The following is a 23,361-nucleotide window of genomic DNA, read 5'->3' on the forward strand; positions in this document are numbered from 1 at the left end:
TAATGAACAGGAGGCGACTTTTTAGAGGAGCTATTAGCCAGGTCCTCCTCTAGATCAAGGCACAGGTACCCCAGTCCCATAGGAGACAGAATCTGGGGACAGACCTCCACAATGGATTTTGCCTTTGCCTCCTCTTATCACAAAGGGAGTGCTAGAACACCTGTGAGGATAGGAGAACTTAGTCTGTGCAAATGAGAGTATAGGTGTGCACTGAACTACGAATGTGCCTTGTGTGTATGTGACTGTATGAAAGAGAGCATGGAGGAGTCTGTGTGCCCATGTCTTCAGGGACAATGACAGAAATGAAAAATAGAAAAGATTCTAGATGTTTCCAGAATATTTCCTACCCCCAAGTCCACATATGAGCAGAAGGAAGCAGACAGCCAGAGTATCTATCCCAGGCTTCCACTAACTCACTGCTAACCCCTCTCGGAGCTTTTGGGATAACTCTAGGGCCAGAGGCATTCAGGACCAAGGCTATTCGGCTCACCTCCGCTGGCTTAGAGAGCCTGGGCCCTGCCCCAAAGACCAGACAGGCTGAGCCAAAGCCTCAGCCCCTACAAAATACACCATCCCTAATGTTCTTGTGGAACAGGGTATGCAAGGCTAATTCTCAAGAATCCATACAGATGGGAGGCAGAGGGACACACAGATACATGAAAGTTTCTAATAAATATTCTAAAACAGAATGGGGCATCTTTCCTCCTTCAAGACCTCATTAGATGTATCAGGTATAAACATAGCCATTTATATGTTGTCTCCTCCATTAGAAGGAGCCTCCTTGAGGCTAGGGATGGTTTTTTACCTTTTATCTTTAGGACTTATCATAATATCTTATACATAGTAATAAATGTTTGTTGACTGACATATTCTCTTTTCTTTTTGCCTTTTTTTTTTTTTTTTTTAGAAAGGGGTGGCTAAAATGCAAGAGGAAGGGAGAGGGGTGCTAAGGAGAGTGGATAATCTAGCCAGCCCTGGTATAATTGAAAACTGAGTAAACTGAGAGCCAAGCCCCTACCCTTACTTGGCAGTTCCTTCCATCACTAGAGAGTAACTCCCATGGCTAGCCTCCAAGTCTAGTCATCTCACCCTCTTGGTTTTTAATACTGTATATAAAAGAGGGTGATATTCTGCCCCAAGAGAGATGAGCCCAGCTGATAGAACTAAAAGGTCTGAAGACTACAATGTGGCAAATGACTGGGAAAAAAAAGTCCAGTGGCCACTTCATGAGCTTCCCCTAACTCATCCTTGGTCCCTTCCTTTAGGACCTAACCATTTGAAGTCAAGTGAAGATTGGTCCAAAAGAAATTTCCAGTGGGAAAAAACCACCAGGGAAAGGATTTTGTTCTCTCTCTCTCTTCGTGGTATCACCCCAAACACTCTTCAACAGACCCAGTGTTTCCATTTGGACTCAGACTCCATCTGGACTCTCCCAGTTCTGATGATCCTAGGAAGGTAAAACTTAAAAGGATGTTAGAGACCATCTAATCTGGTTCCCTTATGTTAAAGGTTAGAAAACTGAAGGCCTGAGAAGCTACTGAAATGGAAATTGAAAACAAAACTGGAAGCTGGGTTTTTTTTTTTTTTAGACTAATAAGCAGGCAAATCGTATTACTACTTTGAATTTTTTTTTAAAGAAATGCAAATCACCTCCTCCCCCCACAAAAAAAATGACTGAGAATTAACTGAGAAGTAGTTACTACTACTAACAGTAGTAAAAGTAACTGAGAAGAAAAAGTAAGAATTTCCCAGGAAAGTGAAACTAATGGGGGGAAGGAAGAGTGTGCAAAAGTAGCTAAAGAACAGCCTCAGGCCAATCAATATTCTAGGTCAGGCAGACCCAACTGCATATCCCACTGTTAGGGTATCTCCAATGCAGCCAACTTTTGAGACTGCAGCAGCCTTGCATCCAGGTCTGTGGGGTTTAGGGAGCTGCTGCAATGCAGCCTGAAACCTTTGGCTGGGGTTGGGTCTAGCCCCTAGCAAGAAGTGTATAAGAAGCTTCCAGGCCAAGTCTGATGGTTATATTTTGAGTCAAGGTCTCCTTGTGGCTGGCACTCACCCCATGTCTTCTGCCCAGATTACCTGCCTAGGTATTAAACTGCTCTTGTTGGCCTACTCTCCAGAGTCTAAAGCTTCTTGGTTCCTGACTACTGTAATATCCATGTTTCCGTGAGAGGTTCAAGCTGCATCACAGAATTCCATAGTGCCCCCCAGAACTCTAACATGGATATTACACTACCTGCCTGGCTCTTATCCCATTAACTTGTTCTTGACTCTCTTGGTTGGAAGTATCCAGTCCCAACCTGACAACCAGGTTCTTTCAATGGACACATCAGCCTTTACCCTTTGTTCTCACTCATGCTTTGACTGTCTTGTGCCTAGCTTCCTACTCTTAAGGACTCACCCTCAAAACTTTAGTTTCCTGCCTCTAATTCTCTGGAATACTTTTCCCAGCCTTCTCCTTATCCCAAAGAGGGCAAAGAGAATAAACAGCATTACACACACCAAGGCAGGTTATTGGGTTAGTTCTGTCCATTCCACCTTCCCCCCCTTCCCAGGCAGAGACAACCAGGCCATGCACAGGGCCTGTTCCAGACCCCTAAGAGAACACACGAGTCCCCCACACACCCAGGTTATCATGGGAGGCCACACATTTGTTTTTATGAGCCCTGAGGGCCCCCACACAATGCAGCTCTGGTATACTGGTACCTGCTTTTCTTTCTCCGAAGTCTGGAGAACAGTTTAGTTTTCTTTCTGTGGGGGACCGGATGCAAATGGCTTTTATTATAGGAGGGAAAAATAAAAGTCATCTGTCTCCCTTTCTTCCTATCCAGATATATACACTTCTGAAGAGGTCCCCAAAAATCAAACCAGGCAAAGTTCTTCCCTGCAAGGAGCTGGAAAACAGGGTCCGGCAAGAATCCTCTCACTTAGTCAGATGCTCTTTACAACCCTTCCAGGACGCTCTCAGGTTCAGCATTTCACTTTTGTCTACATTCCTCAAGGTGACTTAAAGGGGCTGGGTGATTCTATCCACCTCGAAGACTGGGAAGCTGGGGCCCAGCATGGGAAAGTGAGTTATCCAAAGCCACACAGCAAGTCTACATCAGAGCTGAGGCTAGAACCCCAGTCTCCTAACTTCCAAATGAGACTGTCCACCAACCTCTACTCTCTCACAATTTTCTAACAAGGAAAAATGGATCATTTAGTGTGTGACCAAGATGTCCTGGGTTTTCCTCTCTCTCCTTTGACATTCTGAGTTCAGCAGGATGATAATTACAGATGATGGTCACTTTGGGGGGTGAAGAGGAAGAATGGTTAGGGTGAGTGTGTATAATGTGCTTTAAGGGGTGAGTCCGTTCACAAAATCAGCCAGACTGGAAAAGCTGTCTAGTGAATAAGGGGTAGTTGATAAATAGTTGTAGAACTGAACTGAGGAATTGGAAGAGGTAGACAAGCAGTGTAAGAATGCTAAAAGCTCATATATAGATAATTTTGAACTACCCTGTGAGATAGGTAGTTCAAGTACTGTTAGCCCCATTTTATAGATAAAAATAGAAGTGGAAGGAGTCTAAATGACTAGCCAAAGTTCATAAAACTAGCAAGTTTAAGAGGTGGGCCTCAAACTCAGATTTTGACAACTGGATACTACTTTTCCCAAATCACCATACTGCCTCAGAAAATATTGTGTTCAGGGGCAGCTAGATGGCTCAGTAGATAGAAAGCTGGCCCTTGAGAAAAGCAGTCCTGGATTCAGATCTGGCCTCAGACACTTCCTAGCTGTGTGACCCTGGGCAAGTCACTTAATCCCCATTGCCTAGCCCTGACCACTCTTCTGACTTGGAACCAATACTTAATATTAATTCTAAGACAGAAGGTAAGGGTAAGAAGAGAACAGAAGAAAAAAGATTGTTTTCACTCTTATCCTCACCAGGACATGGCACTGCCTCCATCTGGGGTGCAGCAAGGTTGCCTCCCTTATTCCTGAATTTGTTTCCAATCTAATTTTTCCCTCTCTAATCTCTAAGACTTTTCTGAAGGCAGTCCTAGATTCATGAAATGACTGTTAACTGGAAGCTATTAGGCCTCATTTCTTCTCTTTTCATTAAAAAGGAAGAAACTCTCCTTCAAAAAATGAGTCCTGCTTTGTACAAACTATTCCCCAGTCTGCCAGCATGGTCCCTGGTCAGCTGTGTTCCTCTGTGCCACTCAAGTGGCTATGTGATGGGATGGGATGGGATGGAGTTTCACTGCAGAGATAAATGTTATAATTGTCTCCCCTGTAAGGATATCAGCTCCTCCAGATCAGAGAGTAAAAAAATCCTCCTTATTTCTTCCCACAATGACACTGGACTCATATCAACACATCCTAAAAGCCTTATCCTATTATCTGTGTGTGTATATATAGATAGATATAGATATAGATATAGATATAGATATAGATATAGATATAGATATAGATATAGATATAGATATAGGTATAGGTATAGGTATAGGTATAGGTATAGGTATAGGTATAGGTAGATAGAAAGATAGATTGATAGATAGGTACTCTCTTACATGTATACAAACACATTCATACACATATTCATACATACTTTCATGATGTGATATTAGATTAAGTCTACACTGCCCATCTTTAGATTTAATCACCAAAAGTGAGAACACCTCTAATTCTGGGAGGTCCTAACCCATGTGTGCTAGAGTGAGGGACGAAACAGAATCAACTGACCGCCCCCTAGGCAGTACTATGAGAAACTTCTAATGTGACTGGACGTGCAAAGTAGGAGAGAGACACAGGAAGTGACGCATAAGTGACCCCTTTAAAAGAAGAAGGTCCTCAGTCAGCAGGGGTCTTTGGTGGAAGAGAGCATCTGGAAAAGGACCTTTTCTGGTTCATGGAGGAGTGTTGGAATGCTGAGACCCTGGTGAGACTGCTTTAAATATCCCCTTTGAATTGTCACGTGGGTAAGTTAGGCTGACTCTCTCTCTTCCCTTGGTGTTTCTGGAGGCTCTACCCTCAGGGAGGCCTCTCTTGCCTCTCTAATTGTAAAAGGCCTTGTAGCTAGAAGCCTTGTTTAATTAACCTCTGTGCCCCTCTGCTGGGGCCTCTAAATTCTTACCTGGTCAGGGCCTCTGGTCCAGGCCAGAGTTTCTCTCTCTCAATTTCCCTACCTTCAACCTTCCTAATTGTAAATAAACTTCCACAAAAGTCAATTTTGACTTGAGATTATTCTTAATTGAGTATTGATAATAGTTCAATCCTCTGGCGACCATCTTTTAATATATTGAACCCAAAAAAAACCTTTTTCCCCCTTACAATGGTCCCTAAAGAGTGGAAATCCTAATCCTAAATACAGCATTTGTTCCTACAGACCCCCAGGCAAAGAGAAATATGCCACAGCCCCTCTTCATCTTCTAATCCTGTCTTAGAAACACTTAAGAGAAAAATCCAGACCCTGAAATTCCCACTGGGCCGAACATGATTTGTGAGGGAGCAGCTAAGCCCAAGGATTGGGCTGAAAGCAAGACTAATGCAGCTAGAATTCCCTGGCACTGAGGGAACAGCCTTGGCAAACACTTCTGCTCATCTGGTTTGAAGTCTTACCAATAATAGCAATAACCTCACATCTGTAGGGTGCCTTTCATTTCATAAAGCACTTTAACTTCCATTATCCCATTTGGGTCTCACAACAAACTGTGAGGCAGGTAGTACAAGGATTATTATACTCATTTCAAGTCCCATCATATCTCTGAGCATAGTAGAGAGGAATCTGTATTCGGAGTCAGGTGGCTTGGCTTCACGACTTTCTAGCTGGAAGATCCAAATACAGGACTTGTTCTGACTCATCATTTACTATACCAAGAGGCAGGGAGTGGGAAGAAGTGTGGGAGGGGTGAGAGTCATCTAACTTTTGACTTATTCCCTGGATATGGTAGCCTAGACCCTGCTTGATAGGACTTAAGGAAAAAGAGTTCTAAATCTTTTTAGACCCCTTTGTGAGCTTTGGCTAACCCTTCTTAGAATATTTTTTTAACAGAGAAAGAATTTCTTATTTAAAAGGAACTCTGCCATAACTTTTTGAAAATGAAGATCAAAATCTTTTTTCTAAAGTGAATAATTAAATTATCCCCTAATCCAATAGTTTGGGTTTTCATATAGTGTGGTCAAAATAATATTCTTAAGTACATTAAATAAAGTATGTAGGATTACAAAGGAAATCAATTATATTGAACTTTAGTTATCAAAATATATATTTTTTTAATTCCTGTAGCCCAGGTTAACAGTCCTTGATCTAAGTCCTATCAAGCAAGGTCTAGGCTACCATATCCAGGGAATAAGTCAAAAGCTAGATGACTCTAGTAGTAGAATCTTCCTTATTTTGCAGATGAGAAAACTAAAGAGCAGAGAAATAACTTACTCAAGATTTTACTCTTTTGTTGCCAAGGCTAACATTAGTAAGAACCCAGGTCTCATAATTCCCAGCTCATCGTTCCTTGCATTTTCCTGTCTGTGCTTTCTCCAGATCTATACTTTCTATTCATTGGCAGGATCCGCACTAAAATTCCCTCCTCCTATACAAGGATATACAGTTAAAGTTAAACTACCTCCCCATTCTCCCTCCCCACCATCTGAGCCTGCCCCAACTATACACCAAGCATCAGCAAGCCTGCCCTTCCTTCCCTGAATAACCTCAGCTGGTCAAGCAGAGGCTTTGCCCTAATTTAGTGCCTCCCCATCGAGGAAGACGAGAGGGGTATCATGGGGCAGGAAGGTGATACCAGCCTCAAACTGCCCCCACTCCCCCCAGTACCACCACCAATATCCCAATAACATGGAGGGTATGTTACTGACCTTGGCTGGGCCTTGATAGTGAATGTGTTACTGCCATGCTGCTTTTCCAGGCTCACCAGCACATCATTCAGGTTTTGGTTCAGCTATAGAGAGAATGGAGAGACGGCAAATGGGGTGACTGCAGCGTGCCCAGGAGTAAGGTACAATCCAGGTTCTGGAATTTCTTAGGAACCCATAGCTAGAGCCAAAGGGAAGTCATCCTGCTGCCAGGCTATGCTTGTCCACCCCTGTTTCCACACTTAACTCACTCTTCCTCTCTCTCTGACCTCCCATCCCCATGGCTGGGATTCCCAAGAACTTCATCTTCACATCCCCAACACTCAGAATAAAAGTCTTTCAATCTCCCATCATAATTGTAGATAAGAAAATTATTGATTTGCTAAGGGCACTATAGATACATAAATAGGAGGAGGAGATTGGATGCTGCAAGTTCCACTGTGGAAACTTCTTCCAGGATCAGAGCTAGCACTCTATGCACTATGCAGAATAAAATGTTTGATATTTTATAAATTCTGAATGGGATACAATAGAATGGCATGCTATCCCACAGTTGTCCCACATCTCCTATACAGACACCTTCTACAAATTCATTAACTCAGCTCTGACTAAGGCCAGTCCAATACAAAGCCAACAAAAGAACATGGGAAACAGAAATTTCCTCCTCGCTCTCACCCTCTGGCTTCCTTGTAGTCTTGTTATACAAGGTAGCCAGTCCTATACAATGAGCTTTCCACAGCCAAGTGGCACAATGGATAAAGCACTGCGCCTGGGGTTGAGAAGATCCAAGTTCGAATCTGAGGCAGCTGAGTGGTACGGTGAAAAGTTGGGAGTTGAATTATTCAGCCATTTCAGCTGTATCCAGCTCTTTCTCACCCCATTTTGGTATTTTCTTGCCAAAGATAATGGAGTGATTCACCATTTTCTTCTCCAACTCATTTTACAGATGAAGAAACAGGCCAGCAGGGTTAAGTGAGTTGCCAGGGTCACATAGCTATTAAGACTAGATTTGAACTTCATTGTTATTATTTCCAACTCTTCATGACCTCATTTGGGGTTTTCTTGGCAAAGATACTGGAATAGTTTCCATTTCTTTTTCCAGCTTATTTTATAAATGGGGAACTGAGGAAAACAAGGGTTAAGTGACTTGCCTAGGGTCATGCAGATAAGTGTCTGAAGCCAGATTTGAACTCATGAAGAGGAGTCTTCCTGATTCCAAACCCAATGCTCAAACCGCTACATCACTGAGGTGATTTGAGTTCAAATCTGGCCTCAGACACTATCTGCGAGACCCTAGGCAAGTCACTTAGCCTTTTTTTTCTCCGTTCCCCATCTATAAAATAAGCTGGGAAAAAAAATGGCAAACTACTCCACTATCTTTGCAAAGAAAACCCCAAATGAGGTCATGAAGAATTGGAAATAATAACAATGAAGTTCAAATCTAGACTTAGGAACTTAGCAGCTAGGTGAGCCTGGGCAAACCACTTAACCTCTGTTTACCTTCCAGGGTTGTTATAAGGGTACAATCAGAGAATATTCATAAATTGCTCCACACAGTGCCTGACGCAGAGAAGCTCTTAATAAAAGCTTATTCCCTCCCCTTCCCCTTTCCCTCACTTTTTGACAGTTCTCAGCCCTGTTCCTAGCTTATTTATCTTCAGTTTCCCCTCTATGACCCTCCCTCCTTGGCTAGGGGAGAAGGAGGGGTGAGAACACATTGCAATGCTGATAGAAAATAAAGGTTTGTAGAAAAGTCATTCCCTTATTGGCTTTGGACTAGAGACACACATCATCAGGGCTAGCCTTCTAGGAGTGCTGAGCAGCCTCCCTGTCCAAAAAACAGCTTCTCCACCTTCCTTTTAAAGTACCTGGAATTCTACCCTTAGTGTTCATTCCTTTGAGCCCTAAGACTTTTCCATTTCTAAGAATCTGCCCTTAAAATGCAAATGCCTTGGGAGAGGGGACACTTGAAGCTCATGATTAGCTAACAACTTAGCAAGGCAGATCCTGTCCAAACCAAACCATGGGGCATCAAAGCACTACACAAATTAGAAGATTAGGAAGCAGTATCACAATAGGGAAGTGGGAGACAAAGCATAGGAGAGGAAGATTCTTCTTCCCAATCTGTAAGGAGGAAGTAGAGAAGGAAGAGACCCTCTGAAGGAACACAAAGAATAAACAAAATTGAGTCATTCCCAATATTCACAAAGACCTGAAAGAGGATGTGGGGACATAGGATCAAAGGCTTCTAGTCCAACCCCCTCATTTCACACATAAGGTCCAAAAAGATTAGCAGGTTACTGCCTTGCCTAAGGTCACACAGAACCCAGGACCTCTCATTTCAGAATTCCATTTCCCCTGTCCCATAATGCCTAGCAATGCCTAGAATCCCAGGAGTCCCTAGAGTAAGGTGGGGTGACAAGGCCACAAAGAAGAGGGGCTTGCTTACCTTGCTCATCTCCTTGTGGAAATTCTCTTCAAGGCCAGCAATGCTCTGGAATGTGTTGACATAGAAACCAACACGGCTAAAGAGAGAAGAAAGGACAGCATGGTCAGATGAAGGAAAGGTTCCAAGGAATTCACCTAGAAAGGGCTCAGAGCAGGTCTATGGTACATTCTGTCTCCTCAACACAGTTCCCGCTGGCTGCCCAACTAAATAAAGGACAATGGACTATGGACCAGGCTGCTTCCTTTAATATGATATATGGCTTTAAGTAGACCAATCAAGTCCTCTGGACCTCAGTTTCCCTCTCTGAGGAATAAAGTCAAAAAATTCCTTTTGCCCATCATTACCTCTGGGATATACCTATTTGTAGGAGCTGAAAAAGTAGAGGAACACTGACTAGAATAAAAGACCTCTGGAAGAATACTCTAATTAGAAGTGTTTGGAGTTATGGGATTGCTGGATAGGCTTCTTTTCTTGTCTAAAAGTCAAGTGCCACTTTGTCTCTCCTCACAGAACAAGGGTGAGGACAAGGTTTCCCCAACAGACTAAGGGCTCCCCAAAAATAGGGTCCATGACTTCCACTACAACAGAGCTTTCAACCTTAGGTCCACTCACCTATTCCACAAAGATGGTAACTCTTCCTGCAAGTCAACATTCATCTCCTCAAATACTTTCTGAGCTTTAATGAGCTCCTCCTCAGCCTGGACAGAGAGAGGACATGTTATTTCCTAATCTGGCTGATGATCCCCCATCACTCTACCCCAGATCCTGGGGCTCTGGCTCTCCCCCCACCACCCTAATCTTTCCATTCAATACATGAATTGGTAATATTAGTCATAGGGCCCAAAGAGGCATCAGTCAGTCAAAGAGAGGACTTTCTCAAGAAGAAGTGTCATGACCAAAAGGTGCTTAACTATCCCTATTACCCCACCCAGGATCAGACATCCTCAGGGAAAATTGAGAGTAAGGACCCAAACTACAGAGGAGATGAGCATATTATACTACCTACCAAATCCTTGCAATTTTTGCCTATTGATGGCTTCAGCCCCTTTCCCCACTTTTTCCTAAAACTTCAAAGACAAATAGCTCTCACTCCAAATCTGCTTCCTTAGAGATCTTTCTCAGGAATTGAAAGCAAGTTGTATTTGAAATATTCACCTAGTGAATATTTCATTGTACAGTGAATTGGACACTAAATTGATTGTCAGACTCAAATCTCAGGTTTCAAATCCCAGAGATATCATTTTACTACCTGTATGACTATGGATAAGTACTCTGATCTCTCTACCTCTCTTGGCCTCAGTTTCCTCATCTGTAAAGTGAAGCATTGGCCTAGATGATCTCTGAGGTCCCTTTCAGCTCTAAATCTATGATCCTATGACCCTTATTCAACATTCACCTGGAGACCTAATCTAGCCTTGCTCTAATACTTCTTCTAATCCACTCTCCTCACTTTTTCCTTCCCTCTCTCCCTTCTGGATAGCAGGAATGGGACTTTCTTTGTCCTCTCTTTGTCCACAAATCCCACACCCAACGTCTGGGAATAGAAGAAAGTAGGAGTTCATAGTTAACATCATTCAACCCAGGTTTTACAGAACCATAAAATCAGGAAGGTTGGAAAGGACCTCGGAGATTAATCAAAGGAAGTCCCACCCCAATGGCCACAATGGATCCTGTGGCTACCCCCACATAATTCCCCACCTCCCTGAGGCTCCTTTCTTGGGGGATGAAATCTTTCATTCCAGTTCAGAGATAAGACTTAGAATGTAAATCCACCTAGAAGAAGAACCCAATAACAAATTCCCATTGCAATATAAATGATAAATATTGAATCTAGAGGCTATTAGGAGGCACCATATATAACAAATACATAGGACAGGAAAACTGGAATTAGGAATACTACCTCAGATACAGACTAGCCATGTGATCCTGGTCTATCCAATTAAACTCTCTCACTCTCAATTTCCTAGCTGTAAATTTGGGATACTAATAGCACCCACCTCATAGAGTTGTTGTGAGGATCAAATGAGATAAAACACCCTGAATACCTTAAAGCACCAGACGAAGGCTAACTATTATGATTATTATTTCCAAGATCTAGTTTTTTGGGAGGGAAGAAAATAGGATAACCTGTAAGATATTCACTATATCTTGGACTGATTTGGATTTCTGTTCCCCCTTGAAGCTGTTTGTTTTTGATTGGTATGGCAGGGTATTCACAGAGAAATTGATTTTTGCTGCTTTTAAGCCACCATCTTGACTCCACCCCCTATATCTTGGATTGAGTCCAGCAACATAAGTTTCCATGACCCTGAATCCTTGACAGGGTCAGAACCCTGAAGATAAAGATACACAAAAGGATTCACACCTGAAACTATCCCTTAACCCTTTTGGCAAAGTGATCCAGTGAATGAAGGGTCAGGGGAGTCTCTCTCTTCCTCCTCCCCCATCAAAACCTCCTTGAATAAAGGCGTCCAAACTCAAACATAAACCTTCTCATGTATGTTTACTTTATTCATACACATGAGAAAAAATCCAAAAACTGCTGGCCTTGGAGTGAAGAAGTCCTGAGAACAGATTCCCAAGTCTAACATCCTGGAAGTCCTAAGTACAGGTCCCACTTCTAACACTAACCCTAACTTAGATGGATGAACATCTGAAGACAACTGACTTCTCTGGACCTAGTACAACTCTCCAAGTTACAGATTGAGATCTGAGTTAGAGAAGGGAGCTTACCAGGTGACAGAATCACTCATCCTCAATGTACTGATCTATTCGCATGTATATGCTTAACCTGATTTCAAATTGTGAAATTAGATTATAAATTCTGAGAGCAAAGACCAGGGTGCTCTTCCATATTTGCATTCAACTGCTATTAAGACTGCTATGTACCTGAATGTATGGAAGTAATCAGGTGGCTCAATGATCTGGAGTGCTGGACCTGGAGTCAGGAAGAACTAAATTCAAATCAAGGCTCAGATACTTACCAGCTGTGTAACCCTGGGTAAGTCACTTAACCTCAGTCTGCTTCACTTTTCTCAACTGTAAAATGGGTATAATTATAGCACCTACCTCCCTGGAGCGATTGTGAAGATAAAACAAGATAATTGTAAAATTCTTTGCAAACCTTAACATAATACACAAATGCTAGATTCACATCCCAGCTCCGATACTACGTGACCTGGAGAAAGCCACTTGGCCTTTCTAAGACTCAGTTTTTCTTCATCTGTAAAATGAGAAGGCTAGACTAAATCATCTCAAAGATCCCTTCCAGTCCCAAATTCTATAATCCTGTGATCCAAGTTTCAATCACTGTTAGCTCTCCCAGGGGTATTAGCAATTTCAGCCTTATCTGAGAGTGGAATGAAAGGCTCTGTTCCCAGTCATGCTCTTTCTTCCATCCAGGTATACAAGTAAATGGGGAAGAAATCTTATGGTTTGTGCTAGCACTGGTCACACCAGCACTCTAGAATGCCCCACTTCCACTCCCAATACCCACCCCATCCTGGGCCGTGAATATTGTCAACCAAGAAAGCTGAGGCTTTGGAAATGACAGAAAGAATGGAATGAAGGCACAGGGAAATTATGGGTTGTCTTGGGAAGAGATCTATATAGAACCATGGCTAAAGTCTACAGAAGGACCAGGAAGGGCCATCAAGAGATCATCTGATACAGTCCCCTGACCATGGACCACAATCGCCCGGAGAGGCTACTGAAGCTTAGAAAGGTTAAGACTCTCTCTTGCCCAAGGTCACACAGTGAATAAGTGGCAGGGATGGGGAGGGAGTGGCACTGGAATTTCAATGTCTTGCTTCAAGGTCCAAGGTTCTTTCTATCATATTACCTTGCCTTTTTTTTTAATTTGTTACATTAAAGTTCCTAGATAAAGTTCCCTCCTTCCCTATGCCAATCCCCCACACTAGAGAGAGCATCACTTGAGAAGAAATATTTATTTATTTGTGTATAAAACTATGTCTTGCTTTTTCTATTTATCAGTTCTTTCTCTGGAGGTGGACATATGCAGATTGTTTTTCAAATAATATTTCCATTGCTGTATAGAATGTTCTCTTGGTTCCCTTTGTTCTTCATAATTTCATATAGGTCTTTCCATGCTTTTGTTTTTATTTTTACAACTCTTACTTTGTCTTAGTAAAACTCTCCGACAGAAAGGCAAGGGCTAAGAAAATGGGCTTAAGTGACTTGCTCAGGGTCACACAGCTAGAAAGTTTCTGAGGCCACATTTGAACCCAAGTCCTTCCTGACACTAACCCTAGTGTTCTATCCACTATGCTATCTAGCTATCCCATTTCTATGGTTTTATTTCTTAATTAGCCTGCCTCTTGATATCATCTCTAGATTCTAAACTTTTGGCATGCTCCCACAGCCAAATAGAGACTCCAGAGAAGGAATATAACCATGGCTGCCAGACAATGGCCTGCTTTCAAGCTACTGCTTTCAAGATAGGCAGCCCAAGGGGACAGTTGGTGGCTCAGTAGATTGAAAGCCAGGCCTGGAGAGAGGAGATGGTGTGTTCAAATGTGGCCTCAGACAGATACTTCCTAGCTGTGTGAACCTGGGTGAGTCACTTAACCCCATTTACCTTAGCTCTTACCACTCTTTTGCCTTGGAATGAATACACAATATTGATTCTAAGACAGAAGGTACAGGTTTTAAAAAAAAGATAGGCAGCCCAAAATTCAAGAGTCCATTTCCATGCTGAGGGACAGCAAACGATATGTTGGTCAGAAGAATTGGAATGCTAGCTCCATTACTGTGTGACCATGGGCAAGTCACATAAGGTTTCTTAGCCTCAGTTTCCGCATCTATAAAATGGATAGGACACTGTAATTATCTACCTCAAAGGTTTATTGTGAGGAAAGCTTTTTGTAAGACATCAAGTGCTATAAAAGTGAACTTTTTTTTTTAAAACCCTTAACTTCTGTGTATTGACTCATAGGTGGAAGAGTGGTAAGGGTAGGCAATGAGGGTCAAGTGACTTGCCCAGGGTCACACAGCTGGGAAGTGTCTGAGGCCGGATTTGAACCTAGGACCTCCCGTCTCTAGGCCTGGCTCTCAATCCACTGAGCTACCCAGCTGCCCCCAAAAGTGAACTTTTTTTTTAATCCTCCTACCCCTTAAAAAAAAAAAACAATAATTTTCTTTCTTTCAGCAAAGGGAAGTACTCTGGGTAGGGCCAGGAGAGCCAAACCTCTGTGTAAAGACTGATCTCATGCCTTCTCTCCACCGAGCTCCACAAAGTTCATCCCCTTGGCTCCATGCTTGGGATTTCCAGCCTAATCTTTGGTCTAGGCTCCCTCCTGTTTACCTCTTCTCTTGGGAACTCTCCATTCTCCTTTTCTGACTCTTCTATTTGCCTATGGAAGCCCTTCACAAGCTGGCCCTTTCCTATCATTGCAGTCTTATACTGTATACTACTCTGTGGTCCAATGATCCTGGCCTTCTGACTGTTCTTCCCACAGGATGCTGACTCCAGGTATGTTCACCGGCTCTTCAGGACTAGTTTGTTGTTTTGTTTTGTTTTGTTCTTGTTTGTTTGTTGTTGTTTTTTGCCTTTGCCTTGTCTCCCCCATTCTTAGCAAAATGCCCTGGACATAAAATAGGTGCTTATTATATAAATACTTATTGACTGAGTCAGTCAAATTTGATAGCAGTTAAACATCTGAAAGTGATGCAAGCAGCTGCAAAGGTTTCAATCATGGGGGAAAGGTGCAAAGGTGACCTCTACTCCATATCGGTGATGAGGACAGAGCTGATGGTACTTCGTTGTTAACAGTGAGATATGATGAGGGAGGGTGGAAAGGGCAGCTAATCACCAACTCGAATCTCAGAATCATTAAATCCCAGAGCTGCAAGTGACAGTAAAACCTTGTGGTCCCGCCACTCCTCCATCAGGAATCCCTTCTCCAATATCGCTAAATAAGGGATCATCCCGTGTCTTCCTGAGTTTCTCCACTAGACATTCAAAGATGCCACCGTGAAGTGCTGCCTGCTCAAGCTCCTCCCCAAGTCACCCTAACTCCATTTCAAGGATATCAAGATCATCCTGTACGGATCATACTGACTCACATAAAGGCTGTGGGCTTCATGCCATCATTTCTCAAGTTCAAAAAGGGACGTTGGGAAAGGGTACATGAGAACTGAAAGGCATGTTTTTTTTTCAGTGACCTTGAAAAGCCTATCCAGATAAGGCTATCTCATTCTGGGAGAATGGCTACTCCAATAGGAAATACCGTACTGTAACCAGGCAAGCCCTCCCTAGCACCCCTTTTTTTCTTTTTCCCCAATCACCAAGTACAGCAACCCAGACCTTCCTCCTGTAAACAAACCAGGTGAGAGAACAAGTCACTCACTTCCTGGGGATAGGAGGGAAAAGACTAGGAGTTCATAGCATAAGGGTGACTCAGGATTTAGTTTCTCTGAGTCACCCCACACTAAGCTGCTATGCCCCACAAAGAAGAAAATCCTGCCTTCCTTTTTTCCACCCTCTGGCACACACACACACACACACACACACACACACACACACTCTCTCTCTCTCTCTCTCTCTCTCTCTCTCTCTCACTCAAGTGCTAGCTGGGAGGCAAATATGCCTCTAAACTTGTGATTCTTGGAACTCAGCCCACACTGGCTCTTGCCTGAAAAATACCCAAAGGGTCCACAGTGCATCTTCTAGGGTGTCACTGCTGCCATCACCCAAGAAAAGGTCCATTAGTATCTCAACAAACCTTCAAGACCAAGAAAGAAACAGTCTCACCCACACTCCTTGCTCCTCCCACAATTACTTTCTGACTAACTAAAACCCATCTATTCTCCATGGTCCAGGAATTATGTACCTGCCAAGGTCCTTGTGAGGAAAGTGCTTTGTAAGGCATTAAGAGTATATAAATGCAGAGAGGCAGGGGACTAGAGAACCTGGTCTTTGAGCCCAGATCTGGATTCCAGTTCTGCCTCTCAAACAGCCTGGTTATGTGACTCGAAGCAAATCACTTAACCTCTGAGCACATTAGGCTGATCTGTAAGACTTGAAGTGGTAGAGGAAGTACCAAACTGCACAACAGGAAAATCCCAGACCCAGTGCCTAACCCTACAAATGAGAGTTGCTATTATTATCTTCTCTCCTCAGTGAAGTCCTCTCCTTAACATGCCTCATTGATTTAGAGCACGTGCTATCTACACCATTCATTTGGGCGCCAGATCACAACTGAGTCAAGTCTCCTCTGCCCGAGTTCAAATCTGACCTCAGCCACTGACTAGCTATGTGACTCTCAGCAAGTCACTTCACCCTGTTGGCCTCAAGTTTCCCCATCTGTAAAATGAGCTAGAGAAGGAAATGGCAAACCATTCCAGTATCTTTGCCAAGAAAATTCCCACAAATGGGGTCATGAAGAAAAGAGTCAGACTCAGCTGAAACGAATGAACAATAATCTTAGCATAACCACTTTGTTCTCCCTCCCATAATGCCTAGCATTAGGGTCTTGCATTAAATAAATAAATGAAAGGACTCATGCCAACACCAAACAGTACCTTGGAACCAAAAGCTTTTGGGGAGTGCCTTTTGTGAAATGTTGCTCTAAATGGTATTTCCATAACTTATGGAAGCCCTGCTCAAGTTCTAGCTGTCTGGAAGCCCTTTATTACAAAGGAAAGAGAGGACCTACAGTTGGGCTGTTATAGGATAACAGGCAACTCCTTGTGATTCCTCTATGGGTTCAGGCATGGAAAGTAGGAAGCTAGGAAGGAAGCTGCTTGTCACCTTTAAGGGAAAGGGATACCACAGTTAGCATGAGGTCAGAATGTCTGCATCTGTACCCTGTATTCATTCCCCTTGGAAGCCAACTGGGATTCTGAGTTTGACAGGCTCAAGAGTTTCCTCATAGGAAGTTAGATTTCCTCTGGACCAACCCAGAGGTCTAATTGTTTCATAAGACTTGCCTCATGCCTCTGGGTTTCTAGTTTCTAATTTCTGGCAACCAGACACAAAGGGGTTAATTACAAAGGCCATCTAGACTCTAGACACAGATTGGGGATGGGAGTTGGGGGTGGGAAATCTGTTCTGTTTAAATAAAAACAGATCCAAATAGGACAGCCAAATTGGCAAAGAAGCATAACATCTGTAACATGACATAAGTAGGTGCATGTGTGTGTGTGCATATACAGGGTTTTTTTTTTTGTTTTTTTTTTTAGTTTTATTGGAGTCACTTGCTCTCATAGTTCTGGCCAAGACTTTATGCCAGGGGTTAGTAGTAGGGCAAAACCACCTAAAGGACCCCAGTCCAACCACATTCATCCTATCTTTATGAATAACAATAGAAGCAATGAAAAGAAGTCAGAAACACTCCTCTCCAGCCTCCACCCTAGGGATATAACTAAGACCTGCCTCTTGGTTAGCTCTACCCAAGAATCCCTTGCCACAGGTTATGCTGGGAAGGTCTGGCCACTAGCCAGATGCATTTCAGGAAAAAATTTCAAAAAATTAAAAAAATCTGGCCCTGTGTCAACAGTGATTGCTTCTCCAGCCCCAAGGAATAGTGTGGGAGTTCCCTGAGTTGACTCAGGCAATGAGGCTGCCCCGTCTCCACTTCCCCTCCCTCCTATCCCCAACTGACACACACTGATGTAGTCACGGACAAAGAATTAGCTAGAACGGACCTTGTCCATTCCCCTGCTTCCAGACCAGGCCATAGTGAAATCAGCAGAGACAAAGGATGATGATGGTCTGGTTTTGGTATTTGGGGACCTCATCCCCAAAGGCCTTAATCACCCAGGTCCCTTAGAGTTGTCTCTCACTAGTGACTCAGGATATCCACAAAAATCAGTCCTGACTCCTTGAGCTCTGGGTATAAAATTAGTCAAGCAATGAGCCCTTGTCAGTCCTCAAAATTGTTCGAGGAAGAGGATTAAGAAATTGGGCAGTAGACTAAATGGAAAAAATCAGACAGTGGGTTAAATAAAAAGTTATCTTTTCCCTTCACTTCCTTATTTCCTCCCTTCCTTTATTTTTTGATATGCCCAACCAACCCCACCCACTTACTAAGTTCTCCCAGAATTTTTACCACAAAGGGTAGTAATAACATCAGATCTATAAATACTAAAACCAGAATGTAATAATCTGGAGGAAAATCGTTAAACCAACGGTTAAGGCAATCTGTTAATGAGGTCTCTTTGCTTCAAGAGTTTTTTGTTATGTTCAAGGGTAAATAACCAAGAGACACAGGGATTGATGAAAGGGGGACAGGGATACTTTGGTCAGAGAGACCTCTACCAATACTCTGGGACTCAAAGGATCCTTGTGCTCTGATCACTCTGAAAACCTTTTTGATCAGGCAGCTTACTATCTACATTTTTATGGCTTTTCCCAGGTCTCTCCTTCTCTGGAAAGCCTTCCAACACTACTGCAGAGCAAACTGATGTGAATTTCTCTGAACTCAAATAGCATTTCCAGCCTAAACATTGCACATAACCACACAAGGAATGGTGCACAGTCCTGTGCTGTTGTCTACTTGCTTGATATTATTTGCATCAGCAAAAAAAAAGTTCATTGGAGCAAGAACTTTATTTTCTCTTTCTCTAGTCCCTTTCCCCACATTCCCTGTCCACCCCACCCTGCCAAAGCACTTAGGACAGGGCTGAGTACACAGCTGGTGTCAACAAATGCATATTTGAGTCATTAGGTTCCAAAAGGAAGTTCACCTGTTGGAATCTCTGTGGAAACCCCAGGCTGACTCACAGGACTTTTAACATTAGAAGGGACCCATTAGAAGGGGCAAAGGAGGATTTTAAGGAAGGAGAAGGCAGAGCAGGAAACCACCCATGGAACTAGGATTGCCAGGCTGAATGAACAAAGACAAGCAGGCTCTAATGGCAAGCCAACTCCCTCTGTTTAGGTCTGAGGACAGGAGAGCAGGGAGAGCTGGAGAAAGCCCACCCTGGGAGTCAAGAAGTTTGATTTCCAATGGACTGTGTGACATTGGGCAAGTCTCCTAACCTAGTTCTGGGAACACCCTAGAAGCAGGGTAAACAGATGAAATCCCAGCTTCCAGAGCCCTTGGCTATCTATTGGAGAAGGGAGGGACAGAGAATGCAAGAGCTAGACATATAGGGCCTCAGAGGAAAGGACAGGCAGCCAGAAGGCAATTCAAGCAAGGTTAGGAAGCCATCACCTGGTTTCGGAGCAGGTTAGTTTGAGCTACGAGATGAGCCTGCAGTTTCCCTTGGCACCACTGGGGAGCAGCTTTCTCAAGCAGCGAGACAGGCTGGGGAGGTTGGGGTAATGGGAGTGGGGGGATTTGGGGGTATAGGACATGGTGGGAGGCAAGGTCGTGGCAAAAAAGGAGAGGAAGAAAAAACAAGAGGGAGAGGGAGAGAGAAAAGAGACAGAAACATGAATTTTAGACACACACAGATTCAAATACAATGCAGTTATAGACAGTGATCTCCACCGGGCCACCCGAACCCATAGCAGAACAGAGAAGAAGGAACTGCTCAGTTAGAAGAGTCCTCCAGCATGCCCAGTTTAGTGGATAATGAAGACCCTGGTTGGGAGAAGGGGTTATGAAGAACTCCAGCTAGAGGAAGCCAAACACAAGAGCTGTTAATGGTGGAGGAGAACCAGGGGTCACCCCAGGAAGTGAGGGAAGGGGCTTGTTATTAAATGAATCTTGCCTCCAGCCCCATCTTATATGAGAAAGCGATGACTGCTGACTTCCACAGGTCTGCCTCGTCCAAAGGAAGGGGTCATTTCAGAATTTCATAAAGGGCGGTATCAAATCTCCAAGAGAGAATTTCTCTCTGGACAGAGGGCAGAGCACCATGGACTGATTCCCATTGGGGGCGGAAGAGAGGGAGGGAGGACAGGGGCAGCATCTGGTTCAGTGAAACTGGAGCCCTGGGTCACTGTTCTTATTCAGGAAAGTCACTTCAGAGAAGGATCAAGGGGATGGTGAACCAGGAGTTAAGCTGGGCATTCTCCAAAAAATGAAATGGGAGAAGTTGCTGCCATTGAGAAGGATAAGCAGCACTGGAGAAGAGGGCAGACAAAACCCCCAGCCATTAGGGCAATGGAGATATGACTTAAACTAGCACAAGATTAAAATGGCCCCGTTCCTGTGGGTCTGGAAGTTAGGAGACCCAGATTCTAGCCCCAGGACTGCTTTTCAGAAGCTAGAACACCCTAAGCAAACCATTTACCTTCTCAGGGACTGATTTTCTTCATCTTTAAAATGGGAATAGTAAAACCTGCCCTGTCTACTGAACAGGCTTGTTCTGATAATGAAATGAGAGAATGGATGTGATAACATTTTGGAAAAGTTCAGAATTATTACAAATGGATTAGGATTTAATATGGAAGGAAAAATTCCTTTTGATGAAGTCACATCAGCCCTTTCCCTCTTTTCACAAGCCCAGAAAATCTTGAAGCAGTTCCAGCCAATTCTCTTCCATTTATTATACATTTCACTTTCTGGGTTCCTTCATTGGTTACAGAAGGAGGTAGAGGTCCTACACCCCAACTCATCAATGTTGATATACCCACAAGGACGCCTACTTTGTCCCACATCTCCACCTGCACCCACACACCCCCCACCCTTCTATCCTTTACCTTGGCAATTTTGGCTTCATCCTTCTTTTTGGCGGTCTGGAGAGACTCATAATGGTGGCGGGCACTGTCATAGTCCACCAACTTCCTCCCACGCTTTGCAATTCGAGACTGTGAAGGGAGCACAAAGTGGGAGAAAAGAAAAACTTAACAAGGAATCATAAAAGAGCCTTGTAGCCTTCATGACACCAGCCAACTCTAAAGGAAGTCATTCTGTGGACAAGAAAATCTAAAGATCAATATCAAAAACCCATCAACCTTCTTCCTTAAGCTTCATCTTCTACAAGGTTGGACAATGTATCATCACTAAGGTGAGGCGGAGAAAAAGCAATCAAATCTCTCTCACCACATTGCCCTACACATGAGAATGAATTCTAACCCCTGTGCCTTTCCTTGTGTTTCCTAAACTTGTGGATTACTCTTCCTCTCCACCAATCTAAAACTTACCCATCTTTTAAAACACCACCTCCTGAGCTTTTTTTGGCCTATTCACTACCAGAATGAAGACCATTCAAAGCAACCAGATGATTGGTCAACATCCCAGAAAATTGTTGACATCTCTCTTAAGGATTAGACAATTATTGTGAAGGGCCCCAGAGGGATCTTCTGAAAGGAATTCAGCCTTTTCAATGTTGAGCTCAGTCTCCTTGGAAAGAATGAAAAAAAGACTCCAGGTGGATAAGTAGTGGAGAAATTGAAAAGAACTTGCCACTATGCACACAATCTGTAGTCATGTACAAAACAAAATGAAAGACATAACCCTGGATTTTCCTTATAAGATGAGGTCTATGTATGCTTACTTCCCCATCAGTGCTGACATGCAAGAAAATGGCTCACTGGTTGAAATCAGAAATTTCCTGGGGAAAAACATATCTGAGATATGTCTATATAGATATAGATATATACATATATATCTATATATATGTATATGCGCACTTGAGATCAGGTGTGGCTTGTGCCATTTCTCAAACCCAGAAAGGCAAGTTAATTTTTGAAGGAAATGATATTGAATTTGTATCAAACTCAGCTGCCCTGATTCAATAGGCCACCATGATTTAAAAAAAAAAAAAAAAAAAAGGATATAAGAAAAATTTTAGATGACATCCATGTTTCTGAGAAAGGGCAAAAAGTTGATAAATTGAGTTGGAAAAGATACTAAAGGCATTGTCCTACAAAGTCAACACTTATTCAGATGTCAAAATAAAAATACCCTTTGCCAAAAAAAAAAGAAAAAAAAAAGAAAAAAAAAAAGAAAAGAAAAAAGAAAAGACCCTACCTCCTGAATCCCTGTTTTTTCACTCATTATACCCCATGTCTAGAATGCTCTCACTTCTAATTTCTCTAGCTTCCTTCAAGATTCAACTCAAATCCCACCTTTTAGAGGAGATCTTTCCCAGGCTCTCAGCTTTCTCTCCCTCCATCTCTCCCAGTTCCTTCATTCTGAGATCATCTTTCACTTACAATACAATGATTTTGAATATACATAGTTGTTTACGTGTCATCTTCCCAATTAAAATGTGAGTCTCTAGAGGGCATGGATTATTTTTTACTTTCTTTGTACTCCCAGAGCTTAGCACAGTGCCTACCACATACCGGGCATTTAATAAATGCTTGTTGACTGACTCAAACTCAACTCCCACCTCCTCATTAAGACTCCACTAATGACGAATTCTCACAGATTTCACTTCTTTCATACTAATTTCTATTTCAGACTACCTCTAACATCCAAATTAAAGATGTCAAAATAAAAATACTTTATGTACAGCAAATATAAAATATATACATATATATACACAGACAAAGAGAAAAAGAGTGATAATGAAATCAAGGTATAAAATTAGATATATTTTTGGATATGGTCAATTTGGGATTTTTTTTTTTTGCTTACATATCTGTTATGAGGGTTTTGTTGTTATTTTCTAACAAGGAAGGGTTGAAAGGACAGAAAACACCTTTTTCTTAACTTGAATTTTTTAATTCAATTTTTAAAAAGATGTTCCAAGATTTATAGTTTTATTTTGTGGTTTGGGTTATGTATGAATGGGCTTTTACAATAATGACCAGTAGGGAAGTGTGTTTCACATGACAATAAAAATGAAATTTTTAAAAAGATGTACAAAACTAGTCAATGGTAGAAACATGAAAAACAAAGTCTATGTATGCTAACATAATCACTTCCACCACACTGATTAGGCTGAGGTAGTCAATACTAGAATATGTGGGCAATGAATAAACACTACCCTTACTTCCATCTACCAGGCAGAGTCCATTTCACTTTCTTAGTTAAATAATAGGCTTTTCTCTGAGACCAGCACCTCCCTTTCCTGCCTCAATTGCTACATCCCCAATCCCCAAACCACACACACACACACACACACACACACACACACACACACACACACACACACACACACACACATGAAAACCAAAAACCCAGAGAGGCAG

General features: G+C 42.7%; 1 protein-coding gene across 15 annotated transcripts in view; it reads right to left on the reverse strand.

Moving 5' to 3' along the window:
• The window catches only part of BIN1 (bridging integrator 1), a 147,744-nt gene that overhangs the window by 21,623 nt on the left and 102,760 nt on the right, over positions 1 to 23,361 (reverse strand). For 7 of the 15 annotated variants that reach the window (XM_044669947.1, XM_044669948.1, XM_044669950.1 and 4 more), the window contains exons 6-9: positions 20,920 to 21,027; positions 9,918 to 10,003; positions 9,306 to 9,381; positions 6,860 to 6,942 (exon numbers count right to left, since the gene is read on the reverse strand). In XM_044669947.1, the coding sequence (XP_044525882.1) occupies positions 6,860 to 6,942; positions 9,306 to 9,381; positions 9,918 to 10,003; positions 20,920 to 21,027 (353 nt within the window). Of the gene's footprint in view, positions 1 to 2,712; positions 2,758 to 6,859; positions 6,943 to 9,305; positions 9,382 to 9,917; positions 10,004 to 19,483; positions 19,577 to 20,919; positions 21,028 to 23,361 lie in introns of all 15 variants that reach the window. The other 8 variants (XM_044669946.1, XM_044669949.1, XM_044669953.1 and 5 more) reach the window with 2 other exon arrangements.

This window comes from Gracilinanus agilis, chromosome 3 (genome assembly GCF_016433145.1).
Source record: "Gracilinanus agilis isolate LMUSP501 chromosome 3, AgileGrace, whole genome shotgun sequence".
In the NCBI taxonomy this organism is placed as follows: Eukaryota; Metazoa; Chordata; class Mammalia; order Didelphimorphia; family Didelphidae; genus Gracilinanus; species Gracilinanus agilis.